The following is a 16924-nucleotide window of genomic DNA, read 5'->3' as shown; positions in this document are numbered from 1 at the left end:
TCCAGTGCGCCTCAGAGTGTTTCAAGTACCACTCCCCTCTAATTTATATGGACTGTTAATATCCTCTTGGAGCAAACAGAAATAATAGCTTAAAAAGACAATTATATTTCAGAAACATGTGCCTCTATATGACAAACCCCCCTCAGAATTTAATACCATCCCTAGGCAGACTTCATCCATCCTTAAGGCTTCTGTTATGTATTTCTGGGACTGTGTTTTGCTTTCCTGGTAAGTAATACAAATGAACTGCTGGCAACATCACATCAAAACAAAAGCAGCAGAATCAGAAAAAAATACTGAAAAGTTTACCTTTATAGGAAAGCTTCAGTCTTGGGATATTTTGTTTTGACGTTCCAGTGACTGGAAGGAACAGCATCACTAAAGACAGCAAGCTGCAGGCATGTGGCGCTTGCACAGCTCTCATTCTGCTCTCTTCTTCTGTATCTTCTTTTGCACTACAGTGAAATATCTCTTCACTTTTCAAACAACCCAAGTTTTATCTGGAAGAAAAAAAGGAAAACATCTGTAGACCTGCATTACTGAATAAATAATAATTCTGTAAGCAAGCCAGACCGCCAGACCTATCTTTAAAGACTAGCTAATTTAATTTATTTGCTACAAAAGTATTTGTTTCTCCAGTACAAGTAAAAATGTTTTGTTTCTTTAATACTAAATTTACACATTTTGACATTGGAAAAATATGTAAACTTTTCAAACACCAGTGTCTCGCACAGCTAAAGTTCAAGCAGAAATTAAATTAACGCAGTATCCACAAAAAGAAGATTTGCCATTCAAAAGTGACCACGCAACTTGTTAGTTCATACCCGTCCACTGGATATCTTAATGTTTTATAACTCTTTTTTTTTTTCAGTACAACAGCTATTTTATGTTTATGCTATGACTAGAATGAACTGTAATGTCTCAGATGCCACGGGGGTACAAGCAGAGTTAACAATGAGTACATACCCATCAAAACTTTGATAAATAAACTAAGAAAACTGGATGGAACAAGCAGTTGTGTTTAGTTTTAATAGAAAAAAACAGTCAATGCAGATGATGTATTTAAAAGTGCTTTCAGTATGATATTTCCAGCAGAATAACTGCAACTCATCCACCAAAATGTCTTATAAACTTTAATGAGTGTTTCAGGCTGGGGTCAATAGGCTGATATGAGATTTTGTTAGCACAGTGCGCAACTAAGCCAGCTTTGCAGCACTTTTCACTTAATGTGTCATTCATATTCCATAAATCTTGAAGTGTTTTACAAATGAAAGCAATTATCACTGTCCTTATTTTCCCTATGCAAAAACAGAACCATAAAGCTGCAGTGAACCTATTTCCTCGAGGTCATAGAGCACAGTAGTTGAAAAGAAAACAGCAACAGCAATCCTGGTGTCCTTTGTACCCAGCTATCAAGGATCCCTTTTGCCCAATAACTCCACTTTTGCACATGAAATTATTTTAAATGGCATCTTGAGTTCTGAAGGCAAAACTTGATGGTTAATAAATCACAGACATCAGAGTATGAAAATACTTGTAAGATCAGATACTTCCTCCTGCAAGTGCATGATGCTAGAGGTCAAGGGGGACAGCTGGTGAAATGACAAATATCAGTGTTTGAGTAATGCTGTAAAACCAAGGAGTAAAGAAATGTTATGGTTAGTCGAGAGATTAATGGCTCATGACTTGCCATGAAAATTCTTTTCTGAAAGGTACTGGAACTGCCTGATTAAAAGAGCAATCCTAGTGCCCACATCAGCCAGCACTTGCACAGACATCAAAGGAGAGGTTCCTTACGAGCCCATGAGAGATGCAGCACAGCTTGGGGCCCCTGGTCTGGCATTTAAGCTCCTGCAGCACTGGGTCAGGCAACTCTTGAGCTACAGCAGCACCCAGAACCAATTCAGCACCTCCTGATGCAGGCAGCTCATCCTTCCTGGCATGAAAGGATGGAAACAGTTCTGACAGAGGAAATCTGTCCCAGATGAAACTTGGGCTTTCTGAGCCTCCAGACCTTCTGTCAATAGTAAAAGACAAGGAAGTGTGCAAGAAGAGTACGATGGTGAGAGAGAAAGAGGGAAATAATTTGTAAAATGCCCAAAGCATAGCTCCTATTGCAGAACACTGAGCTTCTTTCTTCTCAGTCCCCTCTTCAACACTCACATTGTGTCTGAATGCACTGGTCTTGGCCAAGGGGAGTGCATGTTCATGAGATGACATGGAGAGAAAACAGACAAACATGAAATGCCTGTTTCATCCTTCCCTTCATTACAGTATGAGATCCAAAGAGAAGGCCTTTACTTCTGTGCCAACACATCTATTTGAGGGTGGACCACGAAGGACTGATGTGGATTAGACTACCATAGGGTTAAACTGCCTTTAAGAAATCTATTTAGGGGGAAGAAGGGGAAAAGAAGGGGAGGGGAGGAGGGGGAAGAATATATGAAGATGAGACACCAGTCCTGTTCATCTTCAGCAGGATGATAGTGACAAACCATACTTCAAAAAGAAGCAATTAAGTGGGAGCCAGTCTCACTGCAAGTATGTTGAGAAGTCATGGCCTGAAGGTCTGGGCCTCAGCCAACAGGGAATTCACCAAAGGATTTGGGGCTCATTTTCTTGAGGCAAATTACTGTGAAGAATCAAGAATAAATTTGACTAAAAAAACAGCTGTGTCAATGCACTGTCATTTGCTGAATTGATTGAGAATCAGCACCAAACTCAGGCCTTTGACCATAGCTCACAACCTCACTTTTTCATTTAGGCATTTTTTGCTAATGGGAACTTTCGGGTTTTTTTGGTTGTTTTTTTTTTTTTTTCCCCCTTTTCCCTTTTATTTGAATAATGTCTGTGAAAAACCATTTGCTTTCACAAGGCGGTTAGTTTACACTGGAGGCAGCTGGTCTGTGAGCTCGAGCCAACCCTGTCCTGTCTTTAGATTCATTGCAATCTGGCCAGATTGTCACATATATTTTTAGTTTATGATGATCCTCTAATACAATTCCAGCTTCCACACAGAGTCCTTCCAACAGTCTAGCTCAGGTTAATGAACTTCAGGCCAACTAACTTGCCAGTAATCTTCAGGAAATATCCTTCCTCTCTGTAACACATGCAATGTCAATCAGGGTCCTGTGCTGAAAAGACCCACAGTCACACTGATCAGAAGCAAACAGTCCCATGAGCAGAAATAAAACATAAAACCTAAAAGCAAATTTGACTCCCCTATTCCTTCCTCCCCTCAAAAGTAAGACAAATTTGGTCAGAGAAGGAAAAAATTACTGGTTTGTTTAGTTCTTTGATACTTCAGCTAAGGACCAACACCTTCTAAAACTTCCTCACCATGAACGGATCCAAAATAAATGAGGAAAAAGAGTCTGAAAAGAGAAATGCTGAGGCTAAAGCTGCTTCCCCACCTTGGCTTCAGCTAGGAAATAGCACTGCACTGTGTTAATTATCACCTGCAAGACCTAGCAGGGAAGGAAGCCATGCATACACTTTGCTGAAACGGGGGCACTTCCAGAGGAATAAAGGAGCTTTTATTTGCCCCACATAGGGGCGGGAGGCACTGGGCTGAGAGGGGCTGAGCAGCCTGGCTCCATCCTGCTCGGACCTCCCAGCGGGGCCCATAAATTGGGACTGGGCTGTGGGTTGAAGTGCCAGAGGACAGAAAGTGGAGCTGCAAGTGTGCTGCCATCCTGACAGAGAGAGGGGCCAGACCTGACTGGCGCATGTGCCATGTCACGAACCAAAAACGTCCCTAAAACGAGGCGTCACCTCCCCGCAATCGGTCACATCTCGTGGAGCCTATAAAACAGATTGCTCCGAAGCTACTGTCTGAAACAAGAAAACCTGGAGCCAATTTGCTAAACATAATTTATTCCAGGCCCTTTGTGGCAATAAACAGAGCTCTTCAGCCTTCTCAAACACACAGACAGTAAGGAGCTCTGTGCTTGTGGGAGCTTTTTCAGATCGTTCAGCTCAAACCTATCTAAATGCAAAATCTTGCATTCACAAATACTGTGTAGTTTCCCACTTCTCCTGGCGTCATGAAGTCCAGAGCTGAAACTACTGTGACCCATCTGCAAACACACACTTTTTAAACTGTGTTCATGAAAATCTCAGTTATTTCTGTTAAAAAAGCCTTTATGGAATTGGAGGATAACTTAAAACCTGCTTCCAGCACTAGTTTTCCAAGGCCATTTTAAAATTCAGAATTTTATATTCCAATAAGGAGTTATGGCTTGGTTTTAGTGAATCTAATAGCAAAGTTGCAGATTGTGACAACTGAAAATCTAGAACAACCTGGTCACTATCAGCTTATAAATTCATTATAAACCTAATGAGTAAGTTGCCTAGGCCATGCAGCTTCAATATGTAATTGCCTATCACTGATGAAAGAGTATTTCTTTCTTCTCCTCATCTATTCTTGTTTGACATCTTGAGGTTTTATTTTATTTTGGTCTATGGAGTCAGAAGAGAGAAAAAGATGTCCCCTTCCAGACATCAACAAAATAGCATGAGTGGCCTTTCAGAAAACAAATTGCTTTAAAAGATTTAAAACTAATCAGCTACAAGAATAAACAAAAATCACCCCACCTATGATTCATATTTATTGAAAGGTACATTATCACTGTATCATCTCTTTTTTAAGAGATAAATATCTATTTATTTCAATAGATTATCTTCTACTATTATAAGTAGAAAATGTATATGCACACAAACTTAAAGCACGTCATTTTAACTACAAGTATACAGATATGTGTGTCCAATGCATTATGTAGATATCTCACCTTGAAATTATCATACAAATTCCAAAAGAAAAATTACACTGGTTGTCTACTGTGTGGTTCAAAACTGTACTATAATCATGAACTGGATATTGAATTGTCTTTGTTAATAAGAGGGAAAACTGTAAGCATACATGGCTCAGATTAGTAACACAGAAAATCAAATAGACTAAAAATAAAATTACATCTTTAGACTTACTTAACATTCTTAACTTAGTTCTGCAATAACAAAGATGACATTTATCCAGAGCACAATGAAACTATGTTCTTGTACCCCTTAGATGGTCTGTTTATTATTTGGCAGAAGATGCTTTTCTCTTCATTGTGAAATCTCAGTTAAAGCTAACTCCATCCAAGAACTGGTAAACAGTATTATTCATCACTATTCTCCTACTTATTAAGTAGGTTTTGTGCTGTTCATAGTCCAGAAAATGTTCTCTTTCAGGATTCAGAAAGATACTGCTTTTTACACAAACCCCAGATCAGCATTACCTCACTTCCCAACACCAGGAGAAATTAATGAACAAAAAGACAATGGTACAATCAAAAAACATTATGTGAGCCTGCAGTAAGTGATTTTTTTTTTTCATTTTGTGTTGCATAAATCACTAGGCTTAGTGTACCTGGTTTAGATGAGGTTTTGCCATAGAGCAGTCTTCGCTACTGTTAATTACCCAAGCAATTAGCAGACTCCTAAGAAGCATAACTCAGCTCATAATGAGGTTTGCAAAACTATAAAGGCTTTAACTTTTACTGAGCTCCTCACAGGATTTACACACCATCCATTCAACACCAATAACTTGACAAGAAAAATCACTGCTGTGATTCCCACTTGAGAAGAACCAAATAGAGCAAAGAAAAATGAAGGGTCTGAGAGACAATGAGGATGCAATTGAGGGAACAGAGTCAGCAAAAAATCTTATTGTAGAGAACCATCTGATAATAAATAAAGCTCTCCAATAGAGAGAGAAAATACATTTGAGGATTACATTGGATTTTTTTGTTGAGATGAACTCAAGCTCAAGTAAAAATGGTGACTAAGGAAGTGAAATGAGAGAAGGAAGGAATTCTCTTATTTTGCTTACTTTTTCATACTTTTCAGCATCTTTCTGAAGGGAATCTACTGGTGGAAGCATTTCTAACAGGCATGTAGTCCGTTTGGAGATAAACACTGGCAGAAATGGTAGAAACTCTACAGAATTATCTGTGTCACATCGTTCTGAAGAGCTTATCTGACCATGAAATTTACTGTTGGGTACCTAAAATTATACACATAGGAAATAAGCACTTCATCCTCAAAAGATATCAGGATATTTTTCAGGTCAATGTCAGTGAGGTCAGGATTACACCCAAAGATTTCACACAGACACAGAAGTAATCTTTTCAGAAGGTGGCAGATAGAGAGCCATGCACACAGACATGTTATGTATCATTACAAATGGTGATTCTGAGAAATTCTATCTGTGGCATTACATCTTTTGGACATGTAACACATAAATCCAAGACTGATGCTAAATCAAATGCTATTCTCTAACCCTAATTGTTGTATATTGTGTCTCCTCAAAAAAAAAAAAAAAACAAACAAACAACCAAAAAAAAAACAGAAAACCCCAAAAAAAACCAGACTCATAACTTTTTACATTCTATAGTCTGTTTTTCAAACACATTATCTATTGTTCAAGAAAAAGGATGGATGGAAAGCAATTTGTCATCTGAAAATGGTATTTCCAAAAGGAGGTAGGCACATAAATAAAATGTCCCACCAGTCAGATGTGAAGCTGGGATCTTTGCACAACATCTTCATTCTAAAGTTAGATGTATATATGTATCTCTTATGGGTTTTTTTTTCCTCTTGTTTCCTCTTGTTTTCTTTGGGGAAGGAACTATGACTTGAGCTATTACGTCCATAATAACAGCTTTCCATAGACTCTTTATTTAGAAGGACATGAGAATGCCCTACAAGTCTGATCATCCAAAAAAAAAAAAAAAAAAACCCCAAAAAACCCCAAACAACAAAACCCTAACACAAGCCAAAGAAGAAAGCAGTGTAAGGCACGATTTAGCAACACATAAGAATCAAAAGGAGCCCTAAGCCAAACCTCAGTGTTACATTATTTTAAGTACAGCATGTTTCCCCAGCAGACCAAAAAAACCACCAACGCTATGAAAAGTGATTCTAAGATGAGCTTTGTAACTCTGGTATCCAAGAAAAGAAAAAGGCAGTAGCATGAAAATTCCTAGAGGCATTAATGAAAAGGTAGACTAGATGGAAAACCACTTTCTGCCAAGTACTGTGACGTCTGAAGGGTTTCAAAGAGAGACAGAGAATTTTCCTCTGAAATGTCTGTCACCACCTGCAGCACTTGGGGTGGTTTGGCTCAGCTCTGAGTGAAGGAGACAGGGAGACAACACTTGCAGGAAGCTTTGCCTGTGGAACAGCCTTGGCCTGCTCTTGAGAAAACACTGGAAAGCCAGAAAAATGTCACAATGGCCATCAGAGAAAAAAAATGCTCATTTTGGGAGACCTGCCTGAGCATTTGAACTTTAGCAGATTGCATTTGTCCTGCTGCAGCCTGAATTAACCCCAGGCAGCACTGTCAAGCCACCTAAACCACTGACCCTGCAACCACCATTCTGCTGCTGGAAGAAACATAAACCTACATTGGCCAACACAAAGGAAGGATTACAGTCTCATTTTCACCTCCAGGAATTCTTGCCAGTGTTTTGCTATGGAAAAACTGTTCTCTGTTATTTCCTTTCATAGGAGACCTTCCAACATATGCCGGAGTGAAGCACCAGTCCTCTAGCAGGGACCAGAAGTCTGAACTGGCTGATTTTTTTGGGCATTACCAGTAACTAGTGGCAATGGGGTATTCTACAGATTAGTTACTTGAACTTGCCCTACCATGACTTTTGTACATTTGTGAAAAACCCAGCTTGATGGGAAGGCAGTGCAGCACTCTGATGAAATCTGTGATACATCAAATCCAGACTTACTGCAGGATACAGCAGCAGCAAGGTGAATAACAGTGCACACTCTGGAAGGGAACAGCCAGCGAGTGTCTGCACGGATACATCTACAGATGGGAGTAGGTGGGGCTCTCATGTCCTTGATCCAAACAATCCAGAGCTCAGCCAGCTCCCAGTGCTGTATGGCTCCATTAATTGCACACTACACAGCAATATGTTACACATTTCAGCCATACATACATCTGAGGCATCACCAGGCAGCCAGCTTTGTGTGCAGGAACACAACCTGCAGATCATGCACACAATCACAGCCCAGCAGACACTACCAAAACAAAAACTGAACCAAAACAAACCCTCCCCAAAGCAGAAAGAAATAAAGGAACAAAGATTTACATTTACATAAATATTTAAAATATAAATTTCATTTCACAGCCAATGCTTCATTGTACTAAAATTTGTAGCTAGATTATCTGTTGTAAGCATTAATGTATTGCCAAATAGTTTGTAATTTTGTGTAAATGCTTGCAGGCACTCACAGCTGTACCTAAAGTCTGTGAGACTCTCAGATAAAAACAGAATGTTACAAATGTTAAGTAGAGGCAACTGCATGTTGTAGTTCGCATCTTAATATAATTAAACATTTTTTTAATTATTTCTATTTTACAAATCCTGATAGGATGTTTCCTTTACTGTCAGTACTATTTAGTTTACTGTCAGCTGTGTAAAAGTCAAATCATAACTTTCAAAAGAATTCAGGCTAATACAGTTTAGCAATGGTTAAAAAATGTGTAATTCATAGGGCAGCTGGGCTTTGATCAAATCTGTTTGCTGTATATCCAATGGCATATTTCCCTAAAATTCCTTTCATCAACGTATGGCCTCATTATTTGATGCACTGTCAGTGAACTCTGTACAGCACAGTCTGCAGAATTTAATGTATAAACTGCACTACAGGGAAAGACATGCCGGAAGGATTTTAATTTCCACTTCCAACAAATTGATTTAATAATTCATGACTATATGCTTGCAGTCTATTGGAGAAGGGGTTTTTTAATCCATTGTCCAGCTAATTTTGGATAAACATTTTGTACAGCCAAAGTGTGAAGTGATACACATATGAATGTGTACACTGCAGAGCAGTGATCTCTGTTGGCCCAACAACCCAATTATTTTATTGTTAGGCTGAACACATTTGCTGTTCCCTGTTTTTTAAAATATTTTATTTCATTTAAATTTGTAGTATGTGACAGAATCAGCAGAGCGTCTATAAAAAATCCCACTTGGGAGCTTACACAAGTCACTGGCTCAATGGGGACTTGTTCCTCTTGATGGGCTTCCCTCAGGTACTCATCATCACAGCATCCAAGCAGTTTAAAAGCTTTAATGTCTCTATTCTCTGCCCTCTGTCCTTATCATTAGGAGTTAACTGGATTTCCCTTAATGCTGCCAAAGGAGATGACATCCTTTGGATAAGGCCACACTAGCAGTCAGGACCAGTACCCACATCCCCTAGTCACACAGCCTACCTTCTCCACAGGGACACCAGACTTGCAGCTCCTGCAGTGAGATCCATGGCTCACACATCACTTCTTCCAGTGTTTTATTTGTTACATTTAAGTGCTTGCGCAAACTGCAGAAAATTACAAGCAATCACTGTTTAATTTTCTATAAAGAACTTCACAGAGCTGCGTAAGGAAAAACACACTGCCAGTGTGGGTTCAGACAGCAGGTTATCGAAGCTTTAATAGCCCTGTGTTCTCTGATCATCAATTTTACCATTTTCAAGGGTTACAACATGCTGCTATCTATTCAGACCCTCAAAAAACTTTCTGTTTGTGTCACAGCAGAAATCAATTTATATTTGGTGCAATAGTTGTTTTGCTGGTCTATTTTTAAGCTGCTTTGTGAAGGGTGTTATCATGACAGTTCCTGGAATCTGAAACAGCCATATTAAAAAAGAAACCAAGAATTCAGGCATCACCTAATCCATTCAACACAGAATACTTCCACTTTAGTTTAAAATCACAATAACTTTCCTTTGTCTTGTGAGAACAAAGTGATGATACAGTGTGCAAGGCTGAATCAGTATTTCATTGAAAAAAGGAAAGATTTTTAGATGGTTAACCAGTTAGTTCCCATAACCAGAAGACCAATATTAAAAAGGTAGGCTGTAAAGCACCACTTCTCATTTCCTTTTCCCCAGCAGTCAGTTGTCCCCTAAGATGATGAGGCAATCTCAATCTTGAGGGAGTCCTGAGGTTTCATTCCCTAAAAGGATTGTCAACACTGGAACATGAACTCAGAGAAAGTGGATTCTCCATCTTTGCAGACATTTGAAGCTTGACTGGACATAACTCTAAGCAATCTAATCCAAAGCTGAAGTTATCCATGCTTTGAAATACAAACTAAACCATATCACTTCCTCATGTCTCCTTCAACCCTAATTTTTCTACTACTTCCTTTAGCAGTTAATGGACAAATGAAAAACTGAACTTAATCACACACTGAAGGTCTTGCCCAGCATCCAACACCCTTCTACTTATACTTGGATGTCTGAAAGCCATCAAATGACTTTTTCTATTCTCTAGTGATCTTATCTTCCCAAAGACTCTTCTGATAAGGGCAATGTCTACCTGAGCTGCTTACGAAGTAACTACTTTACTATTAAAATCTGACTGAAAACAGGATCACTTTTCTTTTATGAAACTGTCCAAAAGCTGAAGCAATTCAAGAACTGATTCACAGGCAGATAATAAACCCCTGTATCAAGAATAGCAATGTGTGCATAGGGCAAGTGGAGTACACACAGCATAGGTGCAGGCACTGCATTATCTCACAGCTTCCAGGTACAGTTAACCCACAAGGTCCTGGTTTGAAAACTAAGCACAGAACTGAGTGTCAAAATTATTAACACAGTATGTGAAACACTGGTGACACAAGAAGGGGATTTATTCCAGGATTCCCCCACTGGAGTTTGAAGAAGATGTGTGAAAAAGGCCACTGGATGAACTACTGACACCCAAACCATGACAATGACTTCTGCTCACCCAGCACACAAACCATCAGCGTGTTTCAGGCTGACCTCCCTTTTCTATCCAGACCAGAACTCCTTCCTGCCAGTCTATTATCTCCACTGGCACCAAGAAGTGGAAGCCATTGTAGTTACCACATTAAATATTTCTCAAAGCTGTGGGGGGAAAAAATGACTAGAAATGAATTGGGCTCCATGCTGGCTTAGCTAGAAAAAGAAATGTGATGGAGAAGATTAAGTTGTGTTTCTATAGCCATGGCTGAGCAGGTGGCAAAGTCCCACCACAGGTGCTTGTTCCATAGAGGATTCCACTCCCTGGCAAAATAGCTACTCCTCAAAGAAACCAGGGCTTGAAGATATCCAGGACTCTTCCTGTCAGATGAGCCTTGTGTAAGGTTATGAAGCCTTGGGATCACCATGATTAAGTACGTTCCTTAAGTCATTCCCCACCAGGCTTTAGTGCTTTTAAACCACTGACCCCTTGAATTAAAGAGGGAGATTTCTCTTTTCACAGCTGTGACTCAACACAGGAAGGAATTCAGAGACATCTGAAAACAAAGCCAGGCAGAATTTAAAACAAAATCCTTCAATGACAGATTTAGCAAGTGATGGGCACAGCTGGACCTTACAAATATAACTAAGCAAATGAGCATGCATTATACAACAACCTTACATAGACAGATCTTATGAAGGGTAATTTCCTCACAAGGAATTGCAAAAACCAAACTTCTATGAATAAATCATCAGAAAAACTAGATATTGGCTGTTCAAAAGGAATAAAGGAATCTGAGTCTTTGGGTCCTTTAGCAAACTAAATGGTAACCACCCCTAAAATGAGATATGTGACAACCAATTAAGCAACTATAGCCTTGATTTTTAGTTATTGTATATTTAAATCACAATACAAAATCAAAATTCCTGTGCCTAGAGAAGAATAAAACACTCCTAAGGTAGTTTTCAAAACTTATATAATATCTTTCATACATTCAACTTGAAATATACAGTAACTTGTACATACATCATGAGTCATTGCAAAGGAAATGTGTCCCTACTATTTCTGCTGGGGAAGCTGATGCTAAATGTACTCACTAGATATTCTGGGAGGAACTGAAATGAAAAAAGAAGTGGAATTAGATACTAACAGCTAATTATCACTGTCACTATCTTAAACATGACATGCTTCTTTCTACCCAGTCAAACAGGGCTACTTGATACAGCATACCACTTTTAAGAAGCAAGCACAAGTTTGCAGATAAACTTTATAAAATGCAACAAATATCTTGAAGATAATCAAGCATGAGGAACTGACCACCTCCACACAGTACTGCAAAGCAAAACAACAATGACTACTGAAAATTCTATTTCCCTTGTCTGCCTCGCTGGGCTATGTGACTTGCATTAATGGCACGGGGAATAATGTACTTGCACTCAGACCCTGGACTGACTGATGTCAAATGAAGTTCAACCATTCATATTAATGGGGATCAGCATTTGTCTGAGGGAATGGAAGCCTCTCAGACCTCAGGGTCATGAATTGACAAGCTATCGAACATTTTCTCTGTAGTGCTGACCATCTCCTCCCACTGAGCTCAGCTGTCTGGACCCTCAGTCCCACTCCAGCTGCTTTGTGCTCCTCCTGAGGCACAGAAAGAGCTCATTACAGATTCTCTCTGTGTAATGTGCAATGTGGGCTGAAGGCTCATAGCTCCCTTTCTAGGAAACAGAAGAGTCACATTTCTCTGGACCCCAAGAAAAACACAGAGACATACATGCAAACTGTGAGTCGTGTTATTCTGGAGATCTGCAATTGACTAAGCCAGATGGTGACAGAAGTGCCATTAATGCCAAAAAACCCCACCAAACTGAAAATATCTCCTCAAAAGAACAAAGATTACTAGTAACTCATACCAAGAAAATGATTGTTAAATTGCTATTGTCTCACACCACTAATACACTGGGAGGATACAAAAAGCAGGTTTTTTTACTGATGGACTTTCTGGAAAAATGCCTTCTCACAGAACTTATTCTTGAATGTTTTCAGAGTATCTATAAGCTCATGGCTTGTAGTCATGCTAATGATCAGCAAGCAGTAACTTCAGACAGCTGATAAAAGTCTGGAGCTGGTATTATCTATCAAAAAATTAAAATATGCAAATGAAACCACTCCAGCAGAGTTTTCATCTTCTTAATTAATCCTAACAATATTAAGAACAGCAATAATAACAATGATAACCATAACTTTTTTTCTAAACTTTTTTGGCAACAAAAAATCTGCCAGATGCAAATTTAAATTTTATGGATGATAAGAAAGTCAGCTGTTTCTAGTGAGTTTTACAAGTTATAACCCAGCTCTGGCAGTCAGGACATGCAGAGTGAGTGAACTGAAAAAGCCCACTCAAGCCCTGGCATCTCTGTTTCTTTAAAGGCACCTCAGCCACACTCTTGTTTTTCAGAAGTGCTTGTGTAAACATTAAAAACCACAAAACAATAAAAAGATAAGAATCCAGCATGCAAGGCCAACCCCAACGAAGGATGAGAAAAATGAAAAAAACGAGATTAAAATAAATGCCTTACATGCATAATAAATTTCAATATCATGAGTCACTAAACTGACCCGTGAACTGAAACTTGACCATGCCTCTTTTAATTGTTCCACATAAGGATCCACTTTCTGAAAAAGAAGAATATCTTCAGTAGCCATAGAGCTACAGCTCTTTTCTTTCTTTATCAATAATGTATGTGTACTGTAGTGCAAGTTATGGAACTTAAGTTCTGCTACAGAAAGAAGCATGTAGTATGTAGGAGATACGCAGCTAGACCAGAAAATGCCTTCTATATGCACTTGGAGAACTACCAGTAGAAACCACTACAAAACAATGAAGATCTATTCCTCATGGCAATGTGAAGTGAAATACAAAAGCTAAAAAGGCAAGACTGCAAACCTATGCAGTCAGTAACTGAGAAAGTAATCACATTTGATCTTCTTTCAGCATTCAAGTTGTCTCTCAATTTTCTTTCCTTAGCAATACAGATCATGAAACATATTAGTGATTTTCTACATTTAAGCAGTTCTGGGTTTTCTCCACCTTCAACATTCATTTCCATTCATTCCAGAAAAATCCTCTCACACAACAACTCATTACTTAAGTAAGAATATAAAAATGTTTTTAATGGCAAGACTGAAGGCTCATCCAGTCTAGCAGTCTCTTTTCAACAGCAAGAAGAATAATTATAGAACATTTATACATGATATTTCCCCACCCTTAGTGCTGCCCGTCCTCTCCATCTATTTTCAGCTCAGGAGATTTCCTGAGCCTATTGTGGCCTGTCTATTTTGCAACCCCCAAGTAGATATCACTTTCAAGTACTTGTCCAGTATCCCTCTGAGCCCTTGTAAAATTCTTGCATCTCCAACACTATCTGGCAAACAAGTTTATATGTCTGCTACCCAATGTGTGAAGAACCACTTCCAATACCAACAGTGCAATGTGACAATGTATTAATTTCCCCTCATACACCACCACCTTCACATTACCAAGAAAGTAGATCCCACTGGGCAATAAAAAAAAAGAAAATTCTGATTTAGTTGTGATGATCATCCAACAGTTTTAACACTAGCTGCATTACACATGCTACCTCTTTATTTTGTATAATTGTCTCACGAATTGAGTGGGAAACTAAGTGAAAATTGGTCAAGAGAAAGTTAAGAAGGTGATAGCAGTCATCAGCTCTAACAAGTGTTCACTGCCAAAGAAAAATATCTTGCTATGGTCACTGCACAAGATGAGATATAACATTTCACAACTAAATCTTTGGTGAGAATCCAGGACAAGCTTTGAACAAAGTTCAATTCAACAGAGTAGGTATCTGCCAAGGCTGGCAAATATGTGCGTGGGGCAAAACCAGAGCTGAGATCAGTGAAAGACAAACCCTTCAGTTTCACAGCCATCAGTGGCTCAACACTGGTAGCAGCAGGGATCCCACACATGAACTGGTGAATACCTGCAGGCAGGTATGATGTAAAAGCATCCCAGCATCCAGCAGCTGGGGAGATCTGTCATGTCTCTCCTCGACAAAGCACTTTGCCTCTCTCACACTGCAGTAAAATCCACTTTTAGTTTACTGAAACAGCCAGGTTTTCTCATATTCACAACTTTTACTTTGATAAAGGCGGCATGGGGGTGAAGGGTTTTGCTTTTGCACCAGTTGATGATGTATCTTTAAAACCTTCTGCTTTCAAAATTACTGAATAATTTAAGAAATGTGCTTTAAGATTTATGCTATAAACTGACTATGAGGAAATAGAGTTATAAGCTCCATTAATCTTCGTGTTTTAAGGTGTGAGTGATGTAAGAAACACCATCTTGCAATACAGAACAGTAAAATTGTGAAGATTTATGCCTTCCGCTGAAACATCTGGTCTTACCCACCCTTGGTGCCAGAATGGCAGACTGGATGAGCTGCTTGTTTATTCCAGCCAGGCATTTGCCTGACTCCTGGGCTTTATGTTAAGACATGATGAACATCGTACTCCCACTGGAGAATTTTTACTCTCATGAAGTCAATAGGTCAGAACTTCTGAAATTTACAGCTTATGAAAGGGGTTTCTCCTTTGAGTTTGTTAGATTCTAGTGTATCAGTAGACAAATACAAATACTTAAAACAATTGTACTTTATGTACTCCATACTTGTGTTTCATAAAGGCATAGGCATTAATTTAAAGGCCTGTCAGAACATAACTTCATTAGCAACAGAGTGAATCATGAGGGGTAGGAAAATCCAAAAGGGTTACATCTCACAGAACTATAACAGTAAGCCCTATCAAAAAAAGTTACTTTCATTTTACAACAACAACAAACTTTTCATTCAAGTAATATAAACTGTAATTATTCTGGAGGATCAAATTAGTTATATTTACTTACTTAGAATTCAGAATAATTTCATTCTTTTTACTACATCTATCAAAAGTCAAATTTCGAGTTAAGTTAGTGTCTGCAGTGGATCACAATAATGTAAAGGCATTTCTGTTACTGCCTAATGAGTTTCAGAATTGTTTCTAAAAATACACTCAAAATTTTCATGACTTTATCAAAAACTAATGTTGAAGCAATGATGAAAAGCATTACACTTTCTGAAAAAAAGTCTTCACTAGGTTTTAATATAGAAAAGTTACACCGCCTTTTTCAATTACAGCTACTTTTAAGATTTTCCAGAGGTAGCTACAGTTTGGCTTTGACCCTACTATTGCAAAGTGCCAGAAATACCAAATTATAGCAGGGAAAAATGTTGTGTGTGCACACATGTATGTGTTTGTCTACAGTCAGCATGAGCAATTGAAAAACATCCAACATACACACACAACAAATCACATAATTAAGACTTTTATGAAGAAGAAATTTGTCATTTAAGTAGAAAATAATGGGAGGACAGCAGAGATTTCTCAGTACTAAACCATAATGCTTCATTTAATGAGTAATCCCTGGAGCATATGGATGTTTACCTCACTCTGGGCAAGCTCAAGTGCATAGACAGACAATTACAATTCTTCAGCTGACGTATGATAACTTGTTAGGCTGCTGTAATGCAGTCACATTCTTTCATGGCCTTATAGAGTGCATTTCTGTATTTTCTTCCATGCCAATACAACCTTTGTCTTTGCAAGATTAAAGGCTGTAAGATATTCAAAGTTAGAACGCCTGATCTGAATACACAAAGCTCTGGAAACTTAAAAACTGGAACCTCTGTCTGCAGCCTCTCTGACTTTGGCAGGTACATTGTCTGCATCCACTCTACCTTCAGAAAAACACACTATTAGTAAATTAAAAAAAAAAAAAAAAGGAAGAGATTTTGCAATAGGAAAACCACAATACAATTTGGTTGCATTGAGTCTTACATGAATAATGGCTGGACAGCAGGCTTATTTACATGACCCATTGAATACAATTCAAAAAGAATTTTAATATGTATATATGGGCTGGAGATTAAGAGTAAATGCTGGCAAATGGCTTCAGAGAGATTCCAAGTTTTGCCTTGGGAGAACAGCAAAAGAGAAAATATATTGCTAAAGGCTCTCTTCCCACCACTTCTATACTGCTGCCTCTTGTCAGAGTGTAGGGTGCAAAGTTCTGAGACTGGT

General features: G+C 38.7%; 1 protein-coding gene across 1 annotated transcript in view; it reads right to left on the bottom strand.

Annotated features, from left to right (window-relative positions):
- The window catches only part of SEMA3D (semaphorin 3D), a 129527-nt gene that overhangs the window by 88038 nt on the left and 24565 nt on the right, over nucleotides 1-16924 (bottom strand). The window contains exon 2 of the mRNA XM_036401220.2: nucleotides 310-500. Within this exon, the coding sequence (XP_036257113.1) occupies nucleotides 310-424 (115 nt within the window). The 5' untranslated portion in view covers nucleotides 425-500. The remainder of the gene's footprint in view (nucleotides 1-309; nucleotides 501-16924) is intronic.

The sequence above is a fragment of the Molothrus ater genome, chromosome 5 (genome assembly GCF_012460135.2).
Source record: "Molothrus ater isolate BHLD 08-10-18 breed brown headed cowbird chromosome 5, BPBGC_Mater_1.1, whole genome shotgun sequence".
NCBI lineage: Eukaryota > Metazoa > Chordata > Aves > Passeriformes > Icteridae > Molothrus > Molothrus ater.
This window is presented reverse-complemented; position numbering and strand designations above follow the sequence as displayed.